At 55.5% G+C, this 21,529-nt stretch overlaps 1 protein-coding gene across 1 annotated transcript in view; it reads left to right on the top strand.

Annotated features, from left to right (window-relative positions):
- The first annotated feature begins 9,255 nt into the window (after nt 1–9,255).
- SORL1 (sortilin related receptor 1) overlaps nt 9,256–21,529 on the top strand; it is a 56,439-nt gene continuing 44,165 nt past the window's right edge. Inside the window, exons 1-2 of the mRNA XM_067310263.1 lie at nt 9,256–9,297; nt 19,999–20,115. Of these exons, the coding sequence (XP_067166364.1) occupies nt 20,026–20,115 (90 nt within the window). The 5' untranslated portion in view covers nt 9,256–9,297; nt 19,999–20,025. The remainder of the gene's footprint in view (nt 9,298–19,998; nt 20,116–21,529) is intronic.

Here is a 21,529-nt window from a genome sequence, read left to right on the forward strand (position 1 = left end):
AAGCCAGCATAGCAGCGGCCAGGCTGTGCCCACCTCGAGTACCTTCTGCACCTCATACGAAGGCCCTGCGCAGCCCCCGCACCCTGAAAATCAGGCCTTCGCGTCTCAGGTCAAGCATCCAGAAAGGAAGACCCCCCCCACACACATGCACGAACACTACACCACGAGCCTTTTTGTCTTTAAAAACCTTATACATACATGCACACCCATATATATACATAAAAGGCCATGAGTGTCATGCTGCTAATCCCTCTTGAGGAAGACACTCTTTGATGGGAATAGCTTTTTATAAGGACAGCGTGACAGGGCCCCAGAGGGATACGTAATTCATCCTCCTCTTAGGAAACCAATGCTACTAAAAATTAGGCACCCTCCTATGAAACGGAGACACCGCACGGATTGTGTAAATGCTCTGTTAGATGTACTGCTACACAAAAGGAGATACAGACATGGGAGAGGGACGTCCCTGATGCATTATACATGTCCAGGCCCCCTGGGGAAAGGCTTCCCTTCCGCTGGAAGAAGGTGTCCCTCTGGGAGGCCGCGTGATTTGCTCTTAAAGAACCCCAGACAGACAGTCTCCGTGCCACCTTCACAACGCAGCAGCACCAGACAGTATGGTCAGTGTTTCTTAACCAAGGGCATTTTGGGGTGGATTCTGTCCGAGAGGAAAACAAAGCGGGCGAAGGACACCGTCCCTTCCTTGAGGCTGAGCAAATGGCCAGCGAAACCCGTAGAAAGAGCAGGAGGGGCTGAAATCCCACCGCTCACGCTGCATTCTAGGGGACGTGCTAATCACCGAGCGAGCAGTCCGTGAGCGTGCTGCGTTTCGCTTTGCCGTCCTGTAACAACGGGCAGCCCTAGACAAGGCTACGTTTATCCTCCTGGCTCAGAGCGGTTGGCCTTGCCCCGTTCCCCCCCTTGCTTGCTGGGGGGATCCGAGCTGCGGCTCACCCACCTCGAACCTTTCGTGCCCCGGCAGCATTCGCTTCCACACGCGTCTAACGCGCTGCTTACAAAACACTTCCCAGGTTCGACAGAGGAGCTTTCCTGCTCCAGGTGCGGCACCTTTCTGCAAACCTCCTCCAAGACACCTCTTTGAAGGCTGGCTGCAAAATGATTAGTGCCTGGTGTTTATGCACCTAAATAAACACGCTACATCCCCTCAAGAACTACCTACCGCCTGTTCTGCTCGGCTCTCCCGCCATCTTCCAGAGACGCGGTAACGTTGGGCCTAGCCCGCCGGCGGAGCGCCACCTTCCTCTGCAGAGAGCCAGCGGCTGGAGGTGGCATTTCCGAGTACGCTTTTACTCCAGCGGCTGCGAAAAGGCAAATCTGCCCGGAAAACGGCTCCCTTGTAAAGGACAGAACACATTTCCATACCTCCGTCTTGCACGTATTGCTTTTACCTCAGGCCATGCACAGCTTAATTAAAACATCCGCTCGCCTGCTGAGCATTCCTGGGAGCCAGAGCGGTCCCTGCTCGCTGCGCGGGAGACGTCAGGCCCTGGGTTTCGATTCGAGCCCGTTCGCTTGGCGCTCCAGCAGATAATTAACCGTGAGCTGCGCGCAGGGACCCCAGCAGCTACACCGTCGCGGCGCCGGGAGCGACCCGGCCACGGCTCCCGAAGCACAACGAACGGCACAACGCGACCTCGCCGGACTCGCGTGACCGCCTGCACCGCGTTTTGCCCTCGGTCCCGCAGCATTTCTCCCCGGCTCATCTTTCGCTCTCCAGAACACGAGCATTTACCGACCGGAAAAAGCAGCGAGCAGCCAGGCGCAACGCGATCGGCCCTGTGGTTGAGACCGTGCCAAAAATCAAAAGCTAAGCCCTCGGTTTACTTTTGTGGAGCGGAACAAAACGACGGGGGGAGAGAGGTCGTGTCGAAGCGCGGGAGCCTGAAGGGAGCGGGCCTCGCGCCAAGCGGAGGCCAGATTGGCGCTCTCTGGGCACCCTCAGCATACACGATTACTTACAGGGCAGGAAGCATTTTGCACCAAGCAGCCCCAGAGCGGCCGCGACCGAAAAAAGCCTTGAACGGAGGGAAGCTGTGCTGCACACCCAGGAAAACTCAGCTCTTTCGCAAGAGGGAGACGGATGTCAGCCCACGGGAAGGTCCAGGTTGGCAGAGAAGAAGTCAAGGAGAAGCCCTCACCAGCTGTCGGAGCTCCCCCAGCGAGCAGGGCCAGATGGCGAGCCATGGCTCCGGGCCTGAGAGCCCCCCTGCTCCAGCAGCGCGCAGGCCCCTGCAGCCTGCACTACCCTGCCTGGGACCAGAAGGGCACTGAGTGACGACCAAGTGTTCATGGGGATAACTATGTAAGATTCAAGTCCTACCAGCTGTCGGGGGACGGGCCCTTCTCTGCGGCAAAAGTCAACACAAAGACCATACAGGCATCAGGGGCTTCAGATCAGGGGTCTAGTTCCAACGACAGAAGCCTTCCCGTTTTGGAAGATCTGCCTCATCAGGAAACTTTCAGGCATCTCAGCCGCATCAGGGCAGCATGTTGACTACAAGGCGGGTTTGACTAAGTTCAAAGCAGAGCCAGATTAGAGCCATCGTTTCTCTGTGTTCCCAAAATCTCCGGCACATGCACAGCATGACGGCACAGTTCCCTGGCTGTGCAGGTAGGAAACGTGCCAGACCCCGACTTCCTAGCGCGTTCCCAGAGTGGAGGGACACCTCCACCCCTCAGTTAAGGGTGACACTGAATCCAAACAGCAGGCTACCCTCCCTCTACACGGCAACAAGTGCATGCAGAGAAAATTGAATTCTGGACCTGCGGCTCCACAAGAGCCGAGCTATCTCTGTAGCAGCCAGATGAGAGGCTCTGAGAAGACCATTAGATTCATGGGTCTCCACATGCCAGTGAAGCCTTACAAGGCTGCTCCATGAACGCAAGCAAAGACTATGATAGTTCACTGCAACACGTGGCAGTTCTCAAACCCTGAGCTAGCTCCTTCGAGACATTTACTTTGTAAATTAAAGGCTCGTACACCAAAGAGCCACAGCGCCGGCTACAAAAACCACATGCACAAGCAACATTGCTCCCACTATGCCAATAAAAGTAGATGCAATGTCAGACAGGCAGCCGCAGAAGGATCTGTTGCTTTGCGGCGGTTTCAGTACAGCAAAGCTGGCAAACTCCAACTGCACTGCAGGTCAGAAACAGCGGGGAGCAAGAGGCCGGATACAGCGTGGTGGGAGCCGTCCCACAGAAGTTGTAAGGTTACACTGCAGCTGTTGGAAGCAATCACAAGAAGACTTTACAAGAGAAACGCACAGAGAAGGAGAATCTGCTAGCAAGCATCTTTGGAGGATACGAGACTCTCGTAAAACACAGCACCAAGGAGCGGATGAAAGAAAGGCCAAGCGAGTTCCCAGGGCTACAATGGGTCTGTCAGATCGTCCTGACCCGAGCGGGATATCAAATCCCCCTGTCCTTCCTCCAAGCCCGCTTGTCTTTTAAATGTGCGCTGGGGGGAGCATGATCTCTAGCCAGAGCTGCCTTGGCAAAAGCATTTACGCAGGCTAACAAACCCTTCCTGCAGCATCCGAAACAGCAAACAAAACCGCAGCAACACGAGAACCCACCTGCACACACCTGGGCCTGCAGAGAAAGCCACAGCTGGCAGGCTCTGCTGCTTGAACTACACATTATATAGCCCTGCTTACTGCAGGCCCTGGCCAGCAAGCTGTGTGGGTACACAGCTCCTCCAAAATACAGACTCTAGACAAGCCGGACGATGGGAGAAGCACAGAGAGGCCAAGCGACCTGCCGAAGGGCACCAGGGAGCTGAGCGACAGCACCAATATCCGCATTTTTTCATGATCCTCTCCACCAGCCGTGCCATAATCCAGATGACTCTTTTTCACGAGTCTGGTTATTAAGCACAGGACAAACTTGGCCCTTACCGCAGTCTCAAGGGGAACTGTCATCATTAAAGAACCTGCCCAGCTGCAACACGGGGCACAGCCTCCGCTGGCTACTACACACTTCAGCTCTTCTTAAAGACAGCAAGGCAAAACAACAGTCGGTGCGGGTGCAGCTCACACTGAAACATCACCCTGCAGGCTGCTGCCGGCCACCAGCACCAGGTAACAACCAACACAGGTTTCTCCACGTGCTGTTACCAGCGCCTCCAGCCCCACTAGCATCCACCGCAAGTTTTGCCCATCCGATTGCCCCCCTCAGCTCCCTCCGGGAGACTGCTCTCCCTTCTGGAAATAAGAAGTCGCTTTGCTGGAGCTCTGTGAACAGCAAGATCCAAGACCCATAGGAAAAGATTATTGCACTGGATTTTGAGCCAGGGATTCTTGGCACGAGAGCACAGAGAGGGAAAAGGGAAAGAAAGGATTAGTGACCTGCGGGACTCCGTTTATGCCCCATTGAGAGATTTGGCTCCCCAGGCAAAAAGGCTGCTAATTGTTCATATAAAAGCTAGATGATCCATGAAATAAATGCATAAGTGATTGCTCAGATCTGTACCTTGCTGCATTTCCCAAAGGGCAGGCACTTTGGCACAAGGACCCTACGTGGCGATGCAAACCGGCCGGCCTCCTGCGGCACGCTCAGCCCTCTCTGAGCTCCCGGCGCCCTGACCACGCTCTCGGGACCGCTCCTCGGGCTTGCTGTGCCTCAGCAGACGCTGCGTCTTATAAACGCAACACGTGGCAGCTCCGAGGGGGCGGGAGGGCTCGGAGGTCTGCACACCTTCATGCCCACCCCCTCGGACACTGGTGGAAAAGCAGGTGCTGCCAAGAGCTGGAGCTCTTTGCAAGCTCCCTGGGGCCTGTGACCCCGAACCGGCAGCTTTCCCAGGAGAGATGCGCCGGCACAAGGGCTGATTCCCAGCCCTACTCGGATACCACTCGCCTCGACGGCTGCCTCCAGGCCGGACACTGCTGCACGTGCCCCCGTCCCCCCGAGACCGGGCTACGAGGGCTCTCCCTCCCCGCCTCCCTGCACGTGCAGCGCCCGGGGCCGGGCGGCAGGACGGGCTGCGTTTTGCTCCCTGTCTCCAATGCAACAACACGCAACGCTTCCTTCAAACACCTTTATGCACGTGAGGCGCTGCAGGCACGATGGCAGGCGAGGCTTTTCCCTTCCCGTCCCTTCCCATGCAGTGGCAGGAGTGCAGTGACACGCTCCCGACGCGCTCGCCGCCCGGCGGGGAAGTAGCCAGCGGCAGGGAAAAGCGAGGGGGAGAGAGGAAGAAAGAAAGGAGGGGGAAGGGGGCTTCCTACCTCCTTCCCTGAGTTCACAGTGTTCACTGCTGATGAAATCCAGATGGACCTTAAAATAAACTCTGCTGTGTTCCCCCTCCCCTTTATAGCAGGAGATGGATTCTTTTTTTTAAAAAAAAAAAAAACTACTCTGGCAGAAGAAAAATATATTTCCCTCGGCAAAGAAAGAGCTATTCATCTGTTACCATTTACCAGCTCTAAGTTCACTCCCGAGGTCCTTGCTACCGCTCTCCCCCTTGCGCCAACCAAAACAGCCCTGAGGGGTTAAGTCCCGTCGCGGGACCGAGGAGCCGTGCCAGCCCCGTTGCAGCAGGCGGCCGTCTCACTCGAGGCGCTCGGCGAGAGCCCCGAAACGGAGGCCGGCAGGGGGAAAGCAAGACCCGACGCGTGTCCATGTCCACCAGAAACAGTGCCACGGCCTTTTCCAGTCCTCTCTTATCTTGCCCAGAAAACCTGCTCCGATAAAAATCAGCTTTCTGGATTCTTGCGCAATACAAATTTCATATTGACTCTGCCCTTATCTGCAGTGACCTCCAGTCCTCCAGGGGCACATTACGCTCGGTCGAGACAGCTAAAAGCTTTATTAGGAGGGCTTATAATTGTATTGACTCAATGACTGAAATACACTAACTAGGTTTCTAGGTGAAAGGGACCTCAGGGAAAGATCTGGACATCATTTCTGCTATTAAAGCGAGCGAAAGAGGGGGGGGAACGAGATTGCCTCAGGGCCGTCCATGGGATTTATGCGCTGCCATTCCTTCACTGCCAGTTTGCATCCATTTTCTTTGAAGATTTCCTGACAGCGTTAGAAATGCCGGAGCAGCAAACAGCACACAAGGCGCAAGAGACAAAACCCGTTAGTCTACTTGCAGCATCTCCGAGATGAAAGACACTAGCAGACAGGCAAGGACAAGGCTTAGCGGCACGGTTATCCCTGTTAAAACAGCACCGGGTAGCCGGAAGGGTAGCGCGGCATTTAAACACGGGAATTTTGTTTTTCCTCACGCCTCCCTAGACTCCCAAGGCATGATCCTGGACAACCCGCGTAAGGCGTTATCCACCGAGCCGAGCGCCACAAGTCCTGGCTGCTCTGCTTGAGCAGAGCTGGCCGCGGGCGCGCAGCCTCGGCCGCAGGGGCCATGCGTCCCCCCAGCGTAACGGCGAGACGAGCGAACGCATGCCGCGGGATGCAGAGCTCGAGCGCAGGGCTGCGCACAGGTGGCTCCTCAGATGGCCCGGGACCGTACGGCCGATCAGCCCGGAGCCCGTGCAGCCCCTGCCTGGGTCCTTCCCTACCACCTGGGCACAAAACGCTGCTCTCCTTTGGCCTCAGGTCCCCCTCTCCCATGTCCAGCCCCCTTGTCCGTAACACTTGGAAAATGGCACTGCCTTGCCCCAAAAAAGCCTAAACGTTACAAAGATTTCCAGGCGGTCAGGCACTGCGCCGATCCGGCCACGCGAGCCCCAGGCCGAGGGGAGGCCGGCCGCTCTCCCAAGGGGGCACGCGAGAGGTGCCTCTTGCAGCTTATGGTCAAGACCAAGCACTAAGCCCCTGCTGCTGAGGGTTAAACGTGTCCAGCCGCACCGATAAACAAGGGTCGCTGCCACTGGCAGCGATTCTGCACCGTCCCCATGTAACCGTGCACCATCTATGCCACCCGGGTGCGTTATGACGCTCCTTGCTACAGCCTTACGCCGTTCTTCTGACGCTCGTGGCCACAGTCGCTTGTGCCAGTGGCTGAGCGGAGGCCCCCCGGCCCGCGCTGAGCAAGCGGCGCTCTAGCAGGGCCTCACCATTTCCACACCCCCTCGAGGCAGAGTTCCCGCTAGTCTCGGCCTCTCTGTCTTTTCGGAAACTCGCTCAAGAAAGCTGGCAATGTCCCCGCACCAGAGCAGGCCCAGCACCAAACCTTGGCATCCCCAGGCACCGCAGCTATGCAGGCCACTGGCTTCTTGCTCCTACCAGCAGCTCTGGTGAGACGGCACTAACCTTTCCACCTCTGCTCAGGCAGAAAGAGGACAGACCTTGTGGTGGAGAGCTCCCAGTACCAACGCAACCACACCAGAGCGGAAAGCCTCTCAACATAACATGGGAAATCACTTGCACCTTTTCTTCTCTCCTCTCAACATTCATCTTGTGGTCCAGAGGCAGAAGAAATCTCTTCATCGCACCCAACGCACCTTCCCAGCAACACGGACCTGTTCTTATGTTATCATCAGCCGAGCCATCCCACGAACGAGTCCCTTGCTAGCCACCTCTCCAAAGAGTCCAAGCTCATGGCAGGTCTAACTGATAACCACACAAACAGCATATGCAAAAAAAATCCAGCACAGCAACAGCGCTTGAGAAAGACCGGACAAGAACCATAAATATTAGCAAACAAGATAATCTCCACAACACAGACTGTTTGGACCTCATAAATCATCTATTACAGGAAACAGAAGTCTTTAACAGCTGCTCTTCTTTCCCATGAAATGTTAGAAATCACAAGAAGCCTCAAACCAAAACTCAGAAACATGTCACCACTCCAGTCAAACAATGTGCAAGTCTGGTAGAGATTTAAAAACAACGTGGGCTTCTTGGGTATTGCTTTGGATGAATAACAGACAGAAATACAAGAGAAACAGTACAGAAACAAGCTTGGAGAAAGAAGAGGGCCCAGGTACACCCTACAGACACGCTGGTAGCATGACCTCAAGGAACAGTCTGGAGCAGCAAAAAGCTTCCAAGAGGTTGGAAAAGATTCAAAACCACAAGCCAGAAAGATCTCACATTGCAGACTACCCTTCCTGCAGCCAAAGATGGGCTTGAAGCATGCAGAACAGCTACACTGCCAAGCTTTCAACCTCTCCTCTCTATCCCTACTCACACCAGCAAAGTAAAACATGCTGCAAGAGCTTCCCCAGGCACATGACATTTGATCAACAGTTCTGGTGCATCAGAAAGTAACCAGAGTACGGCCAAGCCGGCTCTGACAGCACGTTGCTCCCATTGTACAGACAGGGAAGGTTAACAGTTGCAGAAAACGCACGGCCGCTTTCATGCCTGGTAGCATCCGCAGTGCCTGACAGGGAAACGCCTTGCGCCCCGAGCCTGCACGCTGCGCAACCGCAGCAGGCCCCGTGCACCCTGCCTCCGTGCAGCGCACGTGTGATGGCCGCTCGCCTGCGCTTCCCAGGCATCTGCAGGCCCAGCCACAGCTTTTCCTCCTACCGAAACATCTGGGAATTGGTAGCTAGAGCGCAAGGGCAGTAGATCACCAGTACAAGCCATACTTCACCAGTCACAGCAATCCAGAGGCTGGATTTGCCTCGCGCCTGGCAATTGCCATCGCCTTCCTTCCCGGCACGCTGCACCCAGATTGCAACCGCCCCGTGTGACCCCCGCGCGTCCCACCGCTGCCCCGCGCGCCGGGGCTCCCGACAGGGCCTCTCACGTTAAGCCCCGCTCTCCACGGCCACGGGAGCTCCACAAAGCTGCAATCAGCGGGCTCCCCACCGACACCGGGGCGCATCATGTCCACGTTTTGGGGTGGGAGGGGGCGGGGGCGCGGCGAGCAGAGGAAAGCGCGCCCGGGTCCTTTGGGGGTGGTGGCGGGGGGGGAACCTCGAGCATCCCCCGGGGGGGGCGCCCGGCTTGGTCCGCGGTGGGGGGCTGCAGCGAGCCCGTCGCGGCGGCGGGGGGGAGGGCGCGGAGCGAGGGCGCCGGGGGCGGGGAGGCGCTGCGCGGCGCTGCGCGGGGAGGCGCGGAGCGGCGCCGCTGCCCATTGCACATTCTCTCCGGGCGGCGGCGCGACGCTCCGCTCCGCTCCGCCCGGCTCGGCGCGGCCCCGGCGGCAGGAACATGGCGACGCCGAGCAGCGGCGGGGCGCGCCGGGCCGAGCCGCCCCGCTCCCGGCCCCGCTCCCGAGCGCGGCTCCTGCTGCTGCTGCCGCTGCTGCTGGCGGCGGCGGCGGGCGGCGGCTCCGCGCTGCTGCTGCCGCCGCGCGCCCCGCCGCGGAGCCGCCGCGCCGCGCCGCCGGAGCCCATCCAGGTGTACGGACAGGTGAGCTGCGCGGCCGCGCAGGGGCAGCGGGGCGCCGCGGCACCCCCGCGGGAGGGATGGACGGACGGACGGACGCGCGGGCGGCACGCGCGGGGCTGCCGCTGCCCACCCGCGCGGGGGCGGCGGCGGCAGCGGCTCCACTGCGCGGGCAGCGTTTTGGACACTTGCTGCTCTGCGCATAACTTCCACCCCTGCGCGAGTTGGAGGCGAGCCCCCCGGGGAGCCGCCGCTATCCCCCCTTTTATTGCCCGTACCGCAAAGCCGGGGGAGGAGGGGGAGGAGGAGGAGGTCACACGCGCAAGGAGGCAGGTTGCTGGCAAAGCAGTCCTAGTCGCAAGAATTAAAACCGCTTGCAAGCTGCCCAACACTTGCCTGTTCTGGAAAATAGCAGACGTTTAGAGATGAAGTACTCCTGCTTTCTGTTTACGTGTAACCATTTCCACATCCCTTCCTGTTGTTCTCTAAGCCACCTCAAACTAGTTGTAGTATCGCTTTGCATCTTTTATTTGCAGGTTCATTTCCAGGGAGATGAGCAGCAGCGGCTGCTAGGCAGCCAGGGGTGCGCACTAGTGAGACAGGCCAGGTCTTTCCCCCGCTAGCTCGTGAAACTGCAAAGTGGGTCCCTGTGGCTGGGAGTGGGCAAGTTGTTGGCATCATCTTTTCGGCTAGAGATGCTCGTATTGAATGTTTCAATGCTCAGACTAAGCAGCAGGAGGTGACTTTCTGTAGCAGAAGAAATTGCTTTTGGCCAGGCACCATCCCCTTCTCCATACGAAGGGTTCCACTCTAAGCTGCATTTCTGATCCGTCTTCCATTGCTCCTTGAAAAGAGGGGGAGAGGAGAGCAGTTGCTCATCTCAGAGACATGGAAATAAATTCCTGAACTTACCCCTGCTCAGGCTTCAACAACAAGCAAGTTGTGCCACCACTCCCTCTCCCCCCCCTTTTCCCTGATAACCATCGCTTTAGGGGTGTCGTAAGAGGTATTGCACTAGGGCTCCCACGGTGCTGCTACAGGCAGCTTGCAGGCTGGAACAGCTTTTTTTGTAGATCCTTCTTACACTTGACTACACTGGCATGCTCCGTTTGACCCACCTTTCTCACACTGCCCGTGTCCCACCATGCGCCTGCAAGGCTGCAGAGGGGAAGTGGGACCAGGCCCCAGGAGGAGGAGGCATGCTCGAGGTTAGGCTGTGCACCTTGAGACATCTGCATTTGCCTCCTTAGCTAGCGCTACCCCTTCCCGGTGCCCTACAAATTCTTCTTTTCACTACTTCTAAGGAGCAAAAAAGCCAGCCAAGAGGCAAAACTAGCTCTAGAGCAGCTAGAGGTGCAAAGGCAGAATTTGTGCCGCTCCAAACCCCCCTGCTCTTGCTTCCTATTTTTATAGGCCAGGCAAAGTAGTTCCTACCCACTTTGAAAATCCGCTTTGCCTCTCCTCTTCCCAACATTTTACTGATTTTAAGACAACATGGCAACACTATTTTAGGAATAACAGGACATTTGTCTCATCTTTGAGAAAGTGTTTATAGCATTTTCCCTTCTTTGTCTCAGCTTTAAGATGTTTATAGCATTTTCCCTTCAGCCTCCCCGTGGCTTTCACATAACCCACCTGAGCAGGTCAGGTGGAAAGCTGCTTTGGCAGTAGCAGTCTCTATAGCCTTGACATGCAGCAGCAAATCTAAGAGGCTGCAGTAATCCCAGCACTATCCAGAACAAGACGAATAGGAAGCAGTGGGAGTTAAACATCAAAGTTTGCCTCTGTTTGGTCTTTTCTTGTTGCCTTAAGCTTTCAAAAGGGATTTGCCTCGAGAATTGAGTCACTCTTGCTAGCAACAAGACACACAGTTTCAGACTTGAATACCAAAACTTGCCCTTCCACAACTTTGGGGCAGGATGCAAGAATTTTAAAGCCCAGGTACCAGATGTCACAGGAAAGAGTTTATCAGCTGAACACAAAATTTCTGAGTGGTTTCAGGTATAGCAGTGCACCTTTCCCTCTTCCAAACCTTAGGTTTTTCAATCATGGTCTCCTAAAAAAAAAAAAAGAGGGAGCCGGCACGTCCCAGCCTCCATTACAAATCCAACCACACAGAATTGCAATCACGGAGGAAGACAGTAAGCTGTGCAACACAGTGCTCGGAGGTCTCGCATCTTGCTTAAAGCACCAAGGAATCGCCATCCCTCCCAAGTCCACTAACACCAGCAGAAAACTGTGCTGTCAGAAAAGCAGCCCCAAGAAGAGGGACACCAGCGAAGGGGAGCGCTTTTGGATGGAGCATCCGAGCGCCCTGCAGGGACGCCAAGCAGTGCAGCCCCTTATCTGGGCCACCTTGCTGCTCCCATGTTTGGCAGGCTGCTCAGCCATATGCCACGAGCTGGCTCCTGCCCTTTGCAGGCTGACTTGCAGTCCTGACACAGGCTCAGGGCAAGCAAAGGAATGAAGCCAAAAGCAGCGAGAGGACTGTGCCTCCTGTCACCACTGCAGGGGACAGAGGAAGGGGACAAGAACAAGAGGGGACACACCACAACAGCCAGGCACAAGGTGGGGAAGACCAAGTCAACACCAATTGTGGCTCCTCAGGAGCCCAACACAGCTTACCTAGTGCTAAATAACAGGCTTTAGACCCCTCACCCTAAGAGCCATCAAAGCCGCAAGCACAGTTCATTACTCAGATTTCCAGGTTGGACCATCACAACTGATCTTCTCCTTCCCCAGACAAACTTGCTCTGGCCGCACTTAGGGCTCCAGCAAAGCTTTGTGGGAGCCTCAGTGATCGGTCAGTCCAGTAGCCAACCCCCCTGTGCCTTTGTGCCCCTTCTCTCCAGTTTTTCTTACTCCAAACCCACAACAACAGAGAAGCCGAGCCCTCGGCTCGGAGGTTGTCAGCTTCCAGACAGAGTGGGTTTTGTTCCCTTGCACAGCCTTCACCTCCACGGGACTCTTGGCAAGCATCGCAATAGAGAGATCATTGTCAATGAGGCACCAGTGCGTTGCAGGTCATTTCTAGGACGCCGCCATCCACGACAAGCGCCCCTGGGGCAAGACGGCTGCTGGGGGCACCCCACAGGGCGAGCGGTGCCAGGAGCCCCCCAGGCAGCCAAGGCACAGCACCCCACGCCCCCTCCCCTGCCAGCCCAAGCCCTAACAGCACCAAGGGAGTAGGTAATCTGCAGGCCTTACTTAACAGCTTCCTCCTCTGGCTAAACGTGCCTGGATGCAAGCACTAGGCTCCACGAGTATACACCTAAAGGACATGTCCTAGCTGTCCCATAGAAAGCCCACCCCCTCTTGGAGAAAGCCAGCCACGAACCGCATAGTCTGCAAGGACTTGGCTTTGTGCAAAAAAAAGGGAGCAGAGAAGTTGCTGCTAGAGCTGCCTACCTGTGTGCTGGGTCAGAGCGCTCTCCGTCACGCTGAGGTTCAGCATCTTGCTGGTGTTGTGCCACAGCTGGGGTGGAAAACGAAGAGAAGCGCCAGCGTAGGAGGTTAGCATCCATCTCCCTGTCCTGAGAGGCAAAAGAAAAGCCAACAGTTAGGGACAGCACTTACACTGCTGGGCTGCTAATACAAAAATAAAGATCAAGCCATGATCCATAGGCATCCCTTCCCCTGATTAGAAGCACCTTCTTTGGAAAGCGCTTATCTGAAACCTCCCCCAAAACTGCACAACTCGCAGGAAACCTTTGATTAAAGCCACACTGGGACACAGGACATCTTATCTAGCCTCTGGCTGCTCCTGCTGCAGCAAGCTTACGCTCTTTCGTTATTGCTGTGAGGCCTTGTATCCTTCTGCCTCTCCCCACGCACATAGTGTTTTTTCACAAAGCCCTCGTCTTTGTGCCTCCCAGTCCCTCTTTGCGGGCATTATTGCCTGGCTTAGTATCAGCTGATCCCTTTCCCTCCCTCAGGGGTACACCTCATCCTTCTCAAACTGGCTGTTTCCTGGTGATAACTGATCCTGCCTTTGAGGAAAAGGACCAGGTTTTCATTATTTCAAGGCCATCTACCATTTCATTGCATAAGGGCAAAACGAGCTTTTATCACCCCACCTGCCTTCACCATGACTTTGCTCTGCCCATCCACACTCATGGAGACCTGAGACCACTTCCTCAGCTGCTAATAGTTGGAGCACTAAGTACTACTACAGCCTGCATTAGATTAAAACCACCACCACCCCTATGATGAGACTGTGTGAGCTTTAAGACACTCAGGTTTTCAAGACAGCAGGGAAGAATTCAGCTCCCATTAAAGTAAAAACACCAAACCGACTTTATGCAGGGGACATTAACATCTACCTCAGCTGCACAGTACACTTCCAGATCGCGGGGTAAGTAAAGCACCCCCCGAGACAAGCTTCTCCCCTAGCTAGGGCAATACCCCCAGCTGGGGCATTTCGCAGCAGCCCTGCTGCACACAGCTCAGGGCAGAGTTTCACTTGGGTTTCGGGAGTCCCTTGCTCCTGGCCCTGCTGAAGGGCTGCCCAAGCGCACCAAGTCCAGAGAGGTGCGAGCAAGCTTTTTCCTTTTGGGGCCATTAGCGCATCTCGGACAGAAAGCCCGTCTTAGCTCTTTCCCTCCCAACTTGTGAAGCGGCAAAGAGCTCTTCTTGGGGGGGGGGGGATACAGAAACATGCTTAGCAGGATAAATGCCACCCAGCTACATGAACGGAGAAATCGATTACACTACATTTGAAATGAACCATACTTAATTCTGACCTAGTTTGCCAGCCCAGCAGAGAGCTTCCCAGATTAGCATTTACCCTGCCAGCTTGCGCATTGGGTTGCCAAAGCACTTGCCAGCAGCCGGGTTAGGCGCAGGCCCACAGGCCCCATGTCCTTTTTACTTTTTTCCACTGGGAGATCCCTTCCCCATCGCTGCTGGGGCCTCACACATCTGCCAGGGTGCAAGCACCCTGCCCATTTCTTGGCCATCCTGGGAATGCTCCCTGTTTGCTTTACACCAGGGCTAGGCCGGGGAGGGAGCTTCCTGGGAACCCTTCGGAAATAGCATTAAGCCACATGGTTGCTGCTCTTGGCACTGACACACATGGGAGAGGTATTTGTGATTTTATTGTGCTTTCACCGCAGAATAGCCGGGCTCAGTGCTTACTGCCTGGCGGGCGCCTAGCAGGTTCTGCTGTTGGGCTGGGCAAACAGGGTCATATCCCGAGGGCATCGCTTCAGCTTCCTATAGCGGTTATGACTAGCTCAGTGTGCTTCGGCAGGAGCACTTGGGACACTTTCTGCAGCCTTCACTAGTGCCTCTGTTCTGAGGGAGCAGCTTTTACTGGTGCTTACCCCAAACTGCCTTGATTCCCCACAGTATAAGCTAAGGAAAAGGCAAGTTCTCTGGGAACCTCAGACTGAGGGAATGGCCCATCCCTTGGCTCCCAACTCTACTCTGATATTCCCCCTCTGATACTCTTTTCTGTTCTAGAAAAAACTCAAGGAGAGCTCTGTTGGTGGTAGCAGAGAGAAAACAACTCTGCTACCAGATGATTTCAATATTAACAAAATTATCATGGGCCTGGCACTCTCTGAAATGAGTCACCCGTGTTTCATATCAATGATTTCAGGCCCTGGCATCTTTCAGTCCAAGTCACAAGCAGCACTGTGGCAGGCACAGACTGTATTTTAAAATATCATGGCAGGGATGGAAGCAGATGCTTTGGAGCAGAGCAGAAGGTACAGTAATGAAGCTGTAGTGGGAGTGCACGAGGAAAGCAGCGTGCCTTGAATGCAATATCCACCCATCACAGGCACTGCTTCTTGACTCATCCGTGATGCCAGGCTATTGCATAACCCTTGCTGGGGGAGGCAGGGAGCAGGGAAAGGGAAGCATTTGTGCATACTGCAGGTTCGAAGGACAGGAAGAGGAGACTGTTGAGGGGACCTTAGAGGACCTTCGTGCCAGCCCTGTGCTAACAAAGCAGCTGCTTCACTTCTCACTCCTCTTTGCATCAGCACACAGCAATACAGTAACTGTCTTCAGCCCATTTCAGACTCACCTGGCTAACAGGTGCAAAGCATTTAGCCAACTCCTTTTCTGCAAGGTTCCCCTTAGAGTCTTTTCCACCCTGATTTCACCACCTCAAGTAACTGAGCATTTCAGGAGCTCAGGGAGCATAGCCACAGATTCATCCTAGCTCTTATATCTATCTGCACTGTCAGAGGGACCCAGGTCCACAAGCTGAGAGCTGGGGGATCTAATCCCTCCACCCCATCAGGTTTCACCTGTGGCTCCTGCCCTTGAGCAACCCCAGCCCCATGCCACAGCCTTGCCTCACTCATCTCAGATGAAAGCCCTGCTAGATGGGAGCCCACAAAGCACCTGCACAAAGCCTAGAAATGCAGCACCACTAAGCTCATTTCCTCTTGGAGCCAAGATCCAAGCCATAAGCAACACTGAAAGTTTCAGCAGCCATTCAAAGCCCATTTGACTCCATTACACTCCAGCTCATTCTTGTCAAACCATGGTAGTAGCCACTTTATTACTCAGAAAACATCTAGGAAGCGCATTTGTTTTGAAGCATCCCATTTTCAGCTACGTAAAACCAGGACAGGAAAAACAGGAATGGTCCCTAGGAATCTTTTCTTGCACAGCTCAAGTTTTGCAAAGTGTTGAGCTGCAGCCACCCAGGGTTCTCACCCCATCACTTCTTTATTAATAGCAGGCCCCTAGGCCTGTCCTGTGGCCCAAGTCACACAGCTGAAGTGCTAACTCATGACAGAATAAACCCATAGACACACGCAGTTCTCTCCTAAGCCCACTCAGTACCAAGAATAGCCCTAATGGTGTCCTAATACTTGTCATTGCATTTGGGTGTTAGGCATTATTACAAGTCAGCAAGTGTGTAATATTTTTATTTGCAGTTCATCACAGCTGAAGGGTGATATCTGCATGGGGAAATGAAGCTTCCTACACAGAGCAGCTCAGCCGCACTGGTGGCTGAAAGACAGGGATTTATAGCCCTCTGATGATGGAAAGGTCCGAGATATGCCCAACTAGCCCACCCGCAGCCAGCGCCAGTAGCTGAAACGAGGGGTGCACGCTGGAGCCAGTCATCCTCAGGCCAGCCTGCGCGGTTTTGGAAGCCAAGGCTTTAGCTAGCTTTGTGGTTTGTCTCACACACTGCCAAACCAGAGACTCCAGCCACGGCAGCGCACCGCCCCAGCCGAGGCCGAGCTGGTGAGCAAAAGCCCTGCCTGTAACTTGTCAGCCCCTGGTGCGAGCAGCTAGGAGGTACTTGCCGGGAAGAGGCTCTTGCACACGGGTTTTGCAAGCGCTCGACTTTGCTCGGCAGCGCAGAGGAACGCCAGAGCACAGCGCATCTCCCACGCTCCCCGGGAGCTTTGCAGTACGCACTACCCAGCCGTCTCCACGCAGAGCCCTTGCCTCAGCACGCCTCACAAGGCAGCACAGCTGTTTCAGCCCTTGACCTGGCTTCAGGAGTCCTAAAAATATTGTCCTTCCCCCCATCCCCTTCTTAGAAAGGGAGTGCTCAGGCCTTCGCTACGCCCCTTGGAAACCCTCCGAGAGCAAGTACCTGCTTTGGAGCGCCCTCCAACGTGACGCTGGCTCCAGTCACTGTCTTCTCATCCCGTTCCGGTGGCTGCTCCGTTTAAGGGAAGTCGCTGTTAAGAGAAGGAAAACCTTGAGCCAAGCTAGTAGCATTAACTACATAAACTGCAGATACAAGCAGCCTCCGATATGTTTTGGCTCCAAATCTCCCCTCCTGGACTTCATTTGGCACCTCGCATATTAGGAGGACAAATTAGAATTTCATGCATATTTCATATGCACTTAATCACTTGGCAAAGACCAAAACCATCCCCATTAAGTGGAATTTGCAATAAATACTGCTTCCATTAAGCAACAGCCATTGCCTGCTCATAGGTTAAAGCAGTTTACAGGGAAGGTCTCTGCCATTAAGCAAGGTGCAGCGCTTTGCGACACACTCAGCCCTGCTGCACGAGCCTCATCCCTGCAAGCAGAGCAGGGTTACTTGAGTCACAGATAATAACAGCCTTAACTCAAAGCTATCTTTAAAACCTATTTCACAGCAAGTATCCTGGTCAACAGGACATCAGACACTGTTAACCTGGGGCACAAGCCAGCACAGCTACCTGGAGAGCAAAGACAGTGCCTCACTTGGTAGCCCAGAGCCAGCCAGGTCCCTGCAAAGTTTTAGGAGGGTCTTAATGAGACCATTAGCTGCAGATAGTGGTCTCCACCTGCAGGGATGCCCTAACACTGGCTAAGAGGAACACATGGGGCTCCTAACCCCAAGACTTACAAAATAAGGCATCCTTCAGGTAACATCTCTTGAATTCTCTAAAAAAAGGCCCAGTTCAGTAATCTGGAGCCATTCCAAAGCTCTCCTGCTAAGCACAACCCCTAAACACTCTGCACCAGCCTTCTCTTCCCCTACAAAGAAACCAAACCCTACCCCAGCCCCATCAGGCCTCTATGTAGAGGCTCAGCCCTAATTGGGCTCCTTCAGGTCACCTGGCTCCTAGGGAGTAACGAAGCCCAGCTGTTCCCCCTGGGCTAATTAGGTTGCCCCCTTCCAGCTGGCCTTTGCACCCAGGTGCACTTAATTGGCTCTGTTCTCCAAGGGCAGGCCCCTTGCTTTGACTGAATATATCCTTTAGGCCCTGGAAAAAAGCTTTAGAGGCTTGTTGAGTTTAAAACAAGGCAAGAGTAGGAGTCCCTTGGGTTTTACGCCTTTGTTACTGTCCTGGTGTCACATTTCTTGCAGAAAAAAAATGCAAAGGGCTACTGAAAATGCAGTGGAGTTGGTGACAAACTGTTCTTGGCTGGGGGGCCTGAGGCAGACGTGTTCAGAGAACGGCGGGCACATCTAGACTTTGGCTTTCCTTAGGGGAACCGGGAAAATCTTCCTCCTGAAGGCCTTTCCTTAAGAAGAGAAGCTCGGCAGGGTTGCTTGCTTCTGTCTCTTGGACACACAACACCTGCCTCCCCCTCACTATTCCTCTGCCCTCCAAAATAAAACCAAAACTCCTTAGAAATTAATAAAACCTAGCTCTTCGTGTAAAACAAGCAACCTCATCCCCGCAGGGTCAGGAGTCGGAATGAGCCCACTGCACACGGAATAACCCGATGTGCACACCCGAGATTTAGACCCGGTCAGTCCGCTTTTGGCAGAGGGGCCGTGAAGCACAGGGCTGCTTGGGATTTCAAACCGGGGGCCGTGCATGGGCTCGGTGGCTGTGCATCGCCGCTGGCTCCTGCTGCTCAGCCCTTTCTCCCTGCGCCCTCAGACGCTGCTGCTGGCACTCGCGAGGCGCATGAGGCCGCCGCTCGCTTGCTCTGCAGCCGGTGCTGCCGGCTGACCTAAATCTCTGCAGCGCCGTGTGGCCGGGTGCTGCAGCACGGCCCCGAGCCGGGGGTCGCCCGGCAGGCGGTGGCATGGCTGGGGACACCGGGGACCGTGCCATGCCACCCCGGTGCTGCTTACTGCTGCTGCCGGCTCTGGCTGTTTGTTTTAATTTTTTCCCCCCCCTTTGCGTGAGCCTATTACATAAGTGGGATTTGAAGACTTCTGTTTTGCTCTCCTCCTCCCCCCACCTTCCCCAGAATAAAGACCTTGTTTTTCGGCACGCTTTATTTGCTGGTTGGTGGGGGAAGCTCCAGCAGGCCCCGGGCAGCGCTGCTTGCTGAGCGCGGGGTCGGTGGGGTTTCGGCAGCGACGGTGCCCGGGGTGAGCCAGCTCACCCGGCGGCCCGGCCCGGCTCGCGGTGCCTGCGCGCCGACAGCAGCCGCGCGCTGCGTGCCGAGCGGCTCCTGCACCCTCGGCTCCCGCCGCAGCCTCCCCGCGATAGCTTTCCCATAGAAACCAGCCCTGCGCGACCTGCTTTGTTCACGCGCTGCCGGATGCAACGCACGCACGGGGGAATAATGGTATTGCGTGTGATTAAGTATGTTTTGGAAAGCAGAGTGTCGTTCTCGGTACAAAAGAGACAGCTGTAGAAAAGGTGGTTCTCTTTTTCTTTGGCCCTTCTCTTATTCAGGCTGGATTTGAAATCACTTCTTGTTCCTAGGTTTTAGTTTACCTTCTCACCCGCTCCCAAACCCTGTTGCTCCGAGGAGGAACAGGAGGAAAACTCCCCCCTTTAGACACAAGCATTTCCCCAGCACCTTCACGGTAGATGCTCCTTTATGCAGGGCGATGCTCAAGCACTGACCCCCCCCCCCCCCAGAAGACTGCCCTTAACTTCAGCCACTGGGTAGCTTAAATAAGTGGCTGCAGCCGCGGCGGGGGGGCACCGCTGGCAATCCCAGCCGGTGGCCAGCGGTGAGGTTGGGGTGTGCAACGAGGCACGGGGCGAGCAGGTGAGGGCTGCAGCCTTTTCCTGCTGCTCGCTACCCAGCATGAGGAGGCTGACAGCGGCAGCCGGATTAAAGCCACAGGATTCCTCCAGGCGGAAAACAGGGGCTCCTTTTTAACACTCTTTTTAATGTGCCCAAGAGCCCGTCCTTTAACCTGTCCAGCCCTCCTCTGAGATTTGCAAAGCTTGAACACCAAACGTCCGTGTGCTTTTTTCTCCTTGACTGTTCAACTTCAGTCCTGCTTTCCCAGAGTTTCCCAGAGCTTCCCCCAGCCCCGTTTTCCGGGACGGCTGCTCTCAAGCGGCTTTGGTTCACGGCTCTGTGTCCCTCTCGCCCGTGTCGCAGGTCAGCCTCAATGACTCCCACAACCAGATGGTCGTTCACTGGGCGGGAGAGAAGAGCAACGTGATTGTGGCCTTGGCTAGAGACAGCCTCTCCTTGCTGGGTCCCAAAAACAGTGACGTGAGTATGCGAACTGCCGTTCCCGAGGGGTGTCCGAAAGGCTGCTGTGCTAGCTGAGATGCTGGTGGCTCCTCAGCCCTGTAGAGATGCCCCTTGCCTTTCTGTTGTGTGTTTGACAGGTAAAGGAAAGGCCCGTGGGTTTGAATTCAGAGGTAGAAAACCCCAATTCTCCCAGTTGCCCCAGCGCTGCGAGCCCCGGCAAGGCTGACTCAGCCAGCTCTCTCCGAGGCGGGCAGAGCGAGTGCCAGCGATCGCCGCTCGGTGCTGCCTGTCAGTCTGCTTTATGATGGCCCATTACTCCCTGCGCTAACGCGGCTCGGGAGGGAGCAGGAGGCCCAGCGGGCTGCCGAGGCAGCGGGTGGGATCCCCACCGCCGGAGTCCACCAGGCGCGGGACGGACGGACATCTGTCACCGGTGCCGTAGCTGGAGCTGACCCTGCCTCGGGGCAGGAGGACGGGCTGGATGAGCTGCCGAGGTTTCTGCTGGCGTTGCTCTCGGCTCTGTGCCGCACAAAAGCGGCAGCCAGGAGGCAGGAGCGGGTCCCAAATTTGGGTGTAATAATAGTGGTCTACGCTCATACGCCTCTCTTTCAGATATTCCCCTGCAAATCCAGCTGTAGTGCCTCTTCGCTTGCTTGCTAAAAACAGCTCCCTTGAATAGAAAGAAATGTGATGCTCGTGAGAGGTGGCAGATTGACAGCGCTAGAGACAGTTGCCGTCTTTAGCTGCTGAACGAACGATGCAGTGTGACGGTAACAGCGAAGCCTCACCAGACTGGCCCCTGCCAGTGTGCCCTGACCTGCATCTGGAAAATAAGCTGGCTGCTTGTTCTCCTAGCCCCATAAATCCCGGGTGGTTCGAGGGAGGCTGCCAGGGAGAGCCGGCCGAGAGCGCCCGGTGCTGGGGTTGCTGGCGGGTGGACACCAGCCCAGAAGGAAGCCAGCTGAGACCCTTTGCAGAGCGTTCACACGGACCATCGCACAGGGGCAGCACAGTGATAACTCCTGCCCTTTCAGGCTGGACTCAATCTGACAGATATCCCTAAAAATAGAAAACGCGGTCTGTGAGGTGCCGCCTGCAGGTGGGAAGTGTCGTACCCCTGCTGGGGATGCTGCCCTGCACACCTGCACAAAAAATGTGCAAAACCCGCCCCGGGCAGCCAGCAAGCGCCTTGCGGTGCTTCGGCTCCCGGACAAACCTGCAGCCCTGTGCAATCACTAACGCGAACGCTAGTACCGCTGCCGTGGGCCAGACTGCGCCCAAAGCCTCCTGGGGCAAAGCTCGTTGGGTCCCTCCCTGTCGCCCGAGTTACACGACAAATGTTTGCTTATATATGCTGTTTGCATATAGTTCCGTGTTTGCATTGGTTCTGGCTTGGGACAGGAAGAGGATCGCTGGTTTCTTCTTCTTCTGG

Source organism: Apteryx mantelli, chromosome 23 (genome assembly GCF_036417845.1).
Source record: "Apteryx mantelli isolate bAptMan1 chromosome 23, bAptMan1.hap1, whole genome shotgun sequence".
Taxonomy (NCBI): Eukaryota; Metazoa; Chordata; class Aves; order Apterygiformes; family Apterygidae; genus Apteryx; species Apteryx mantelli.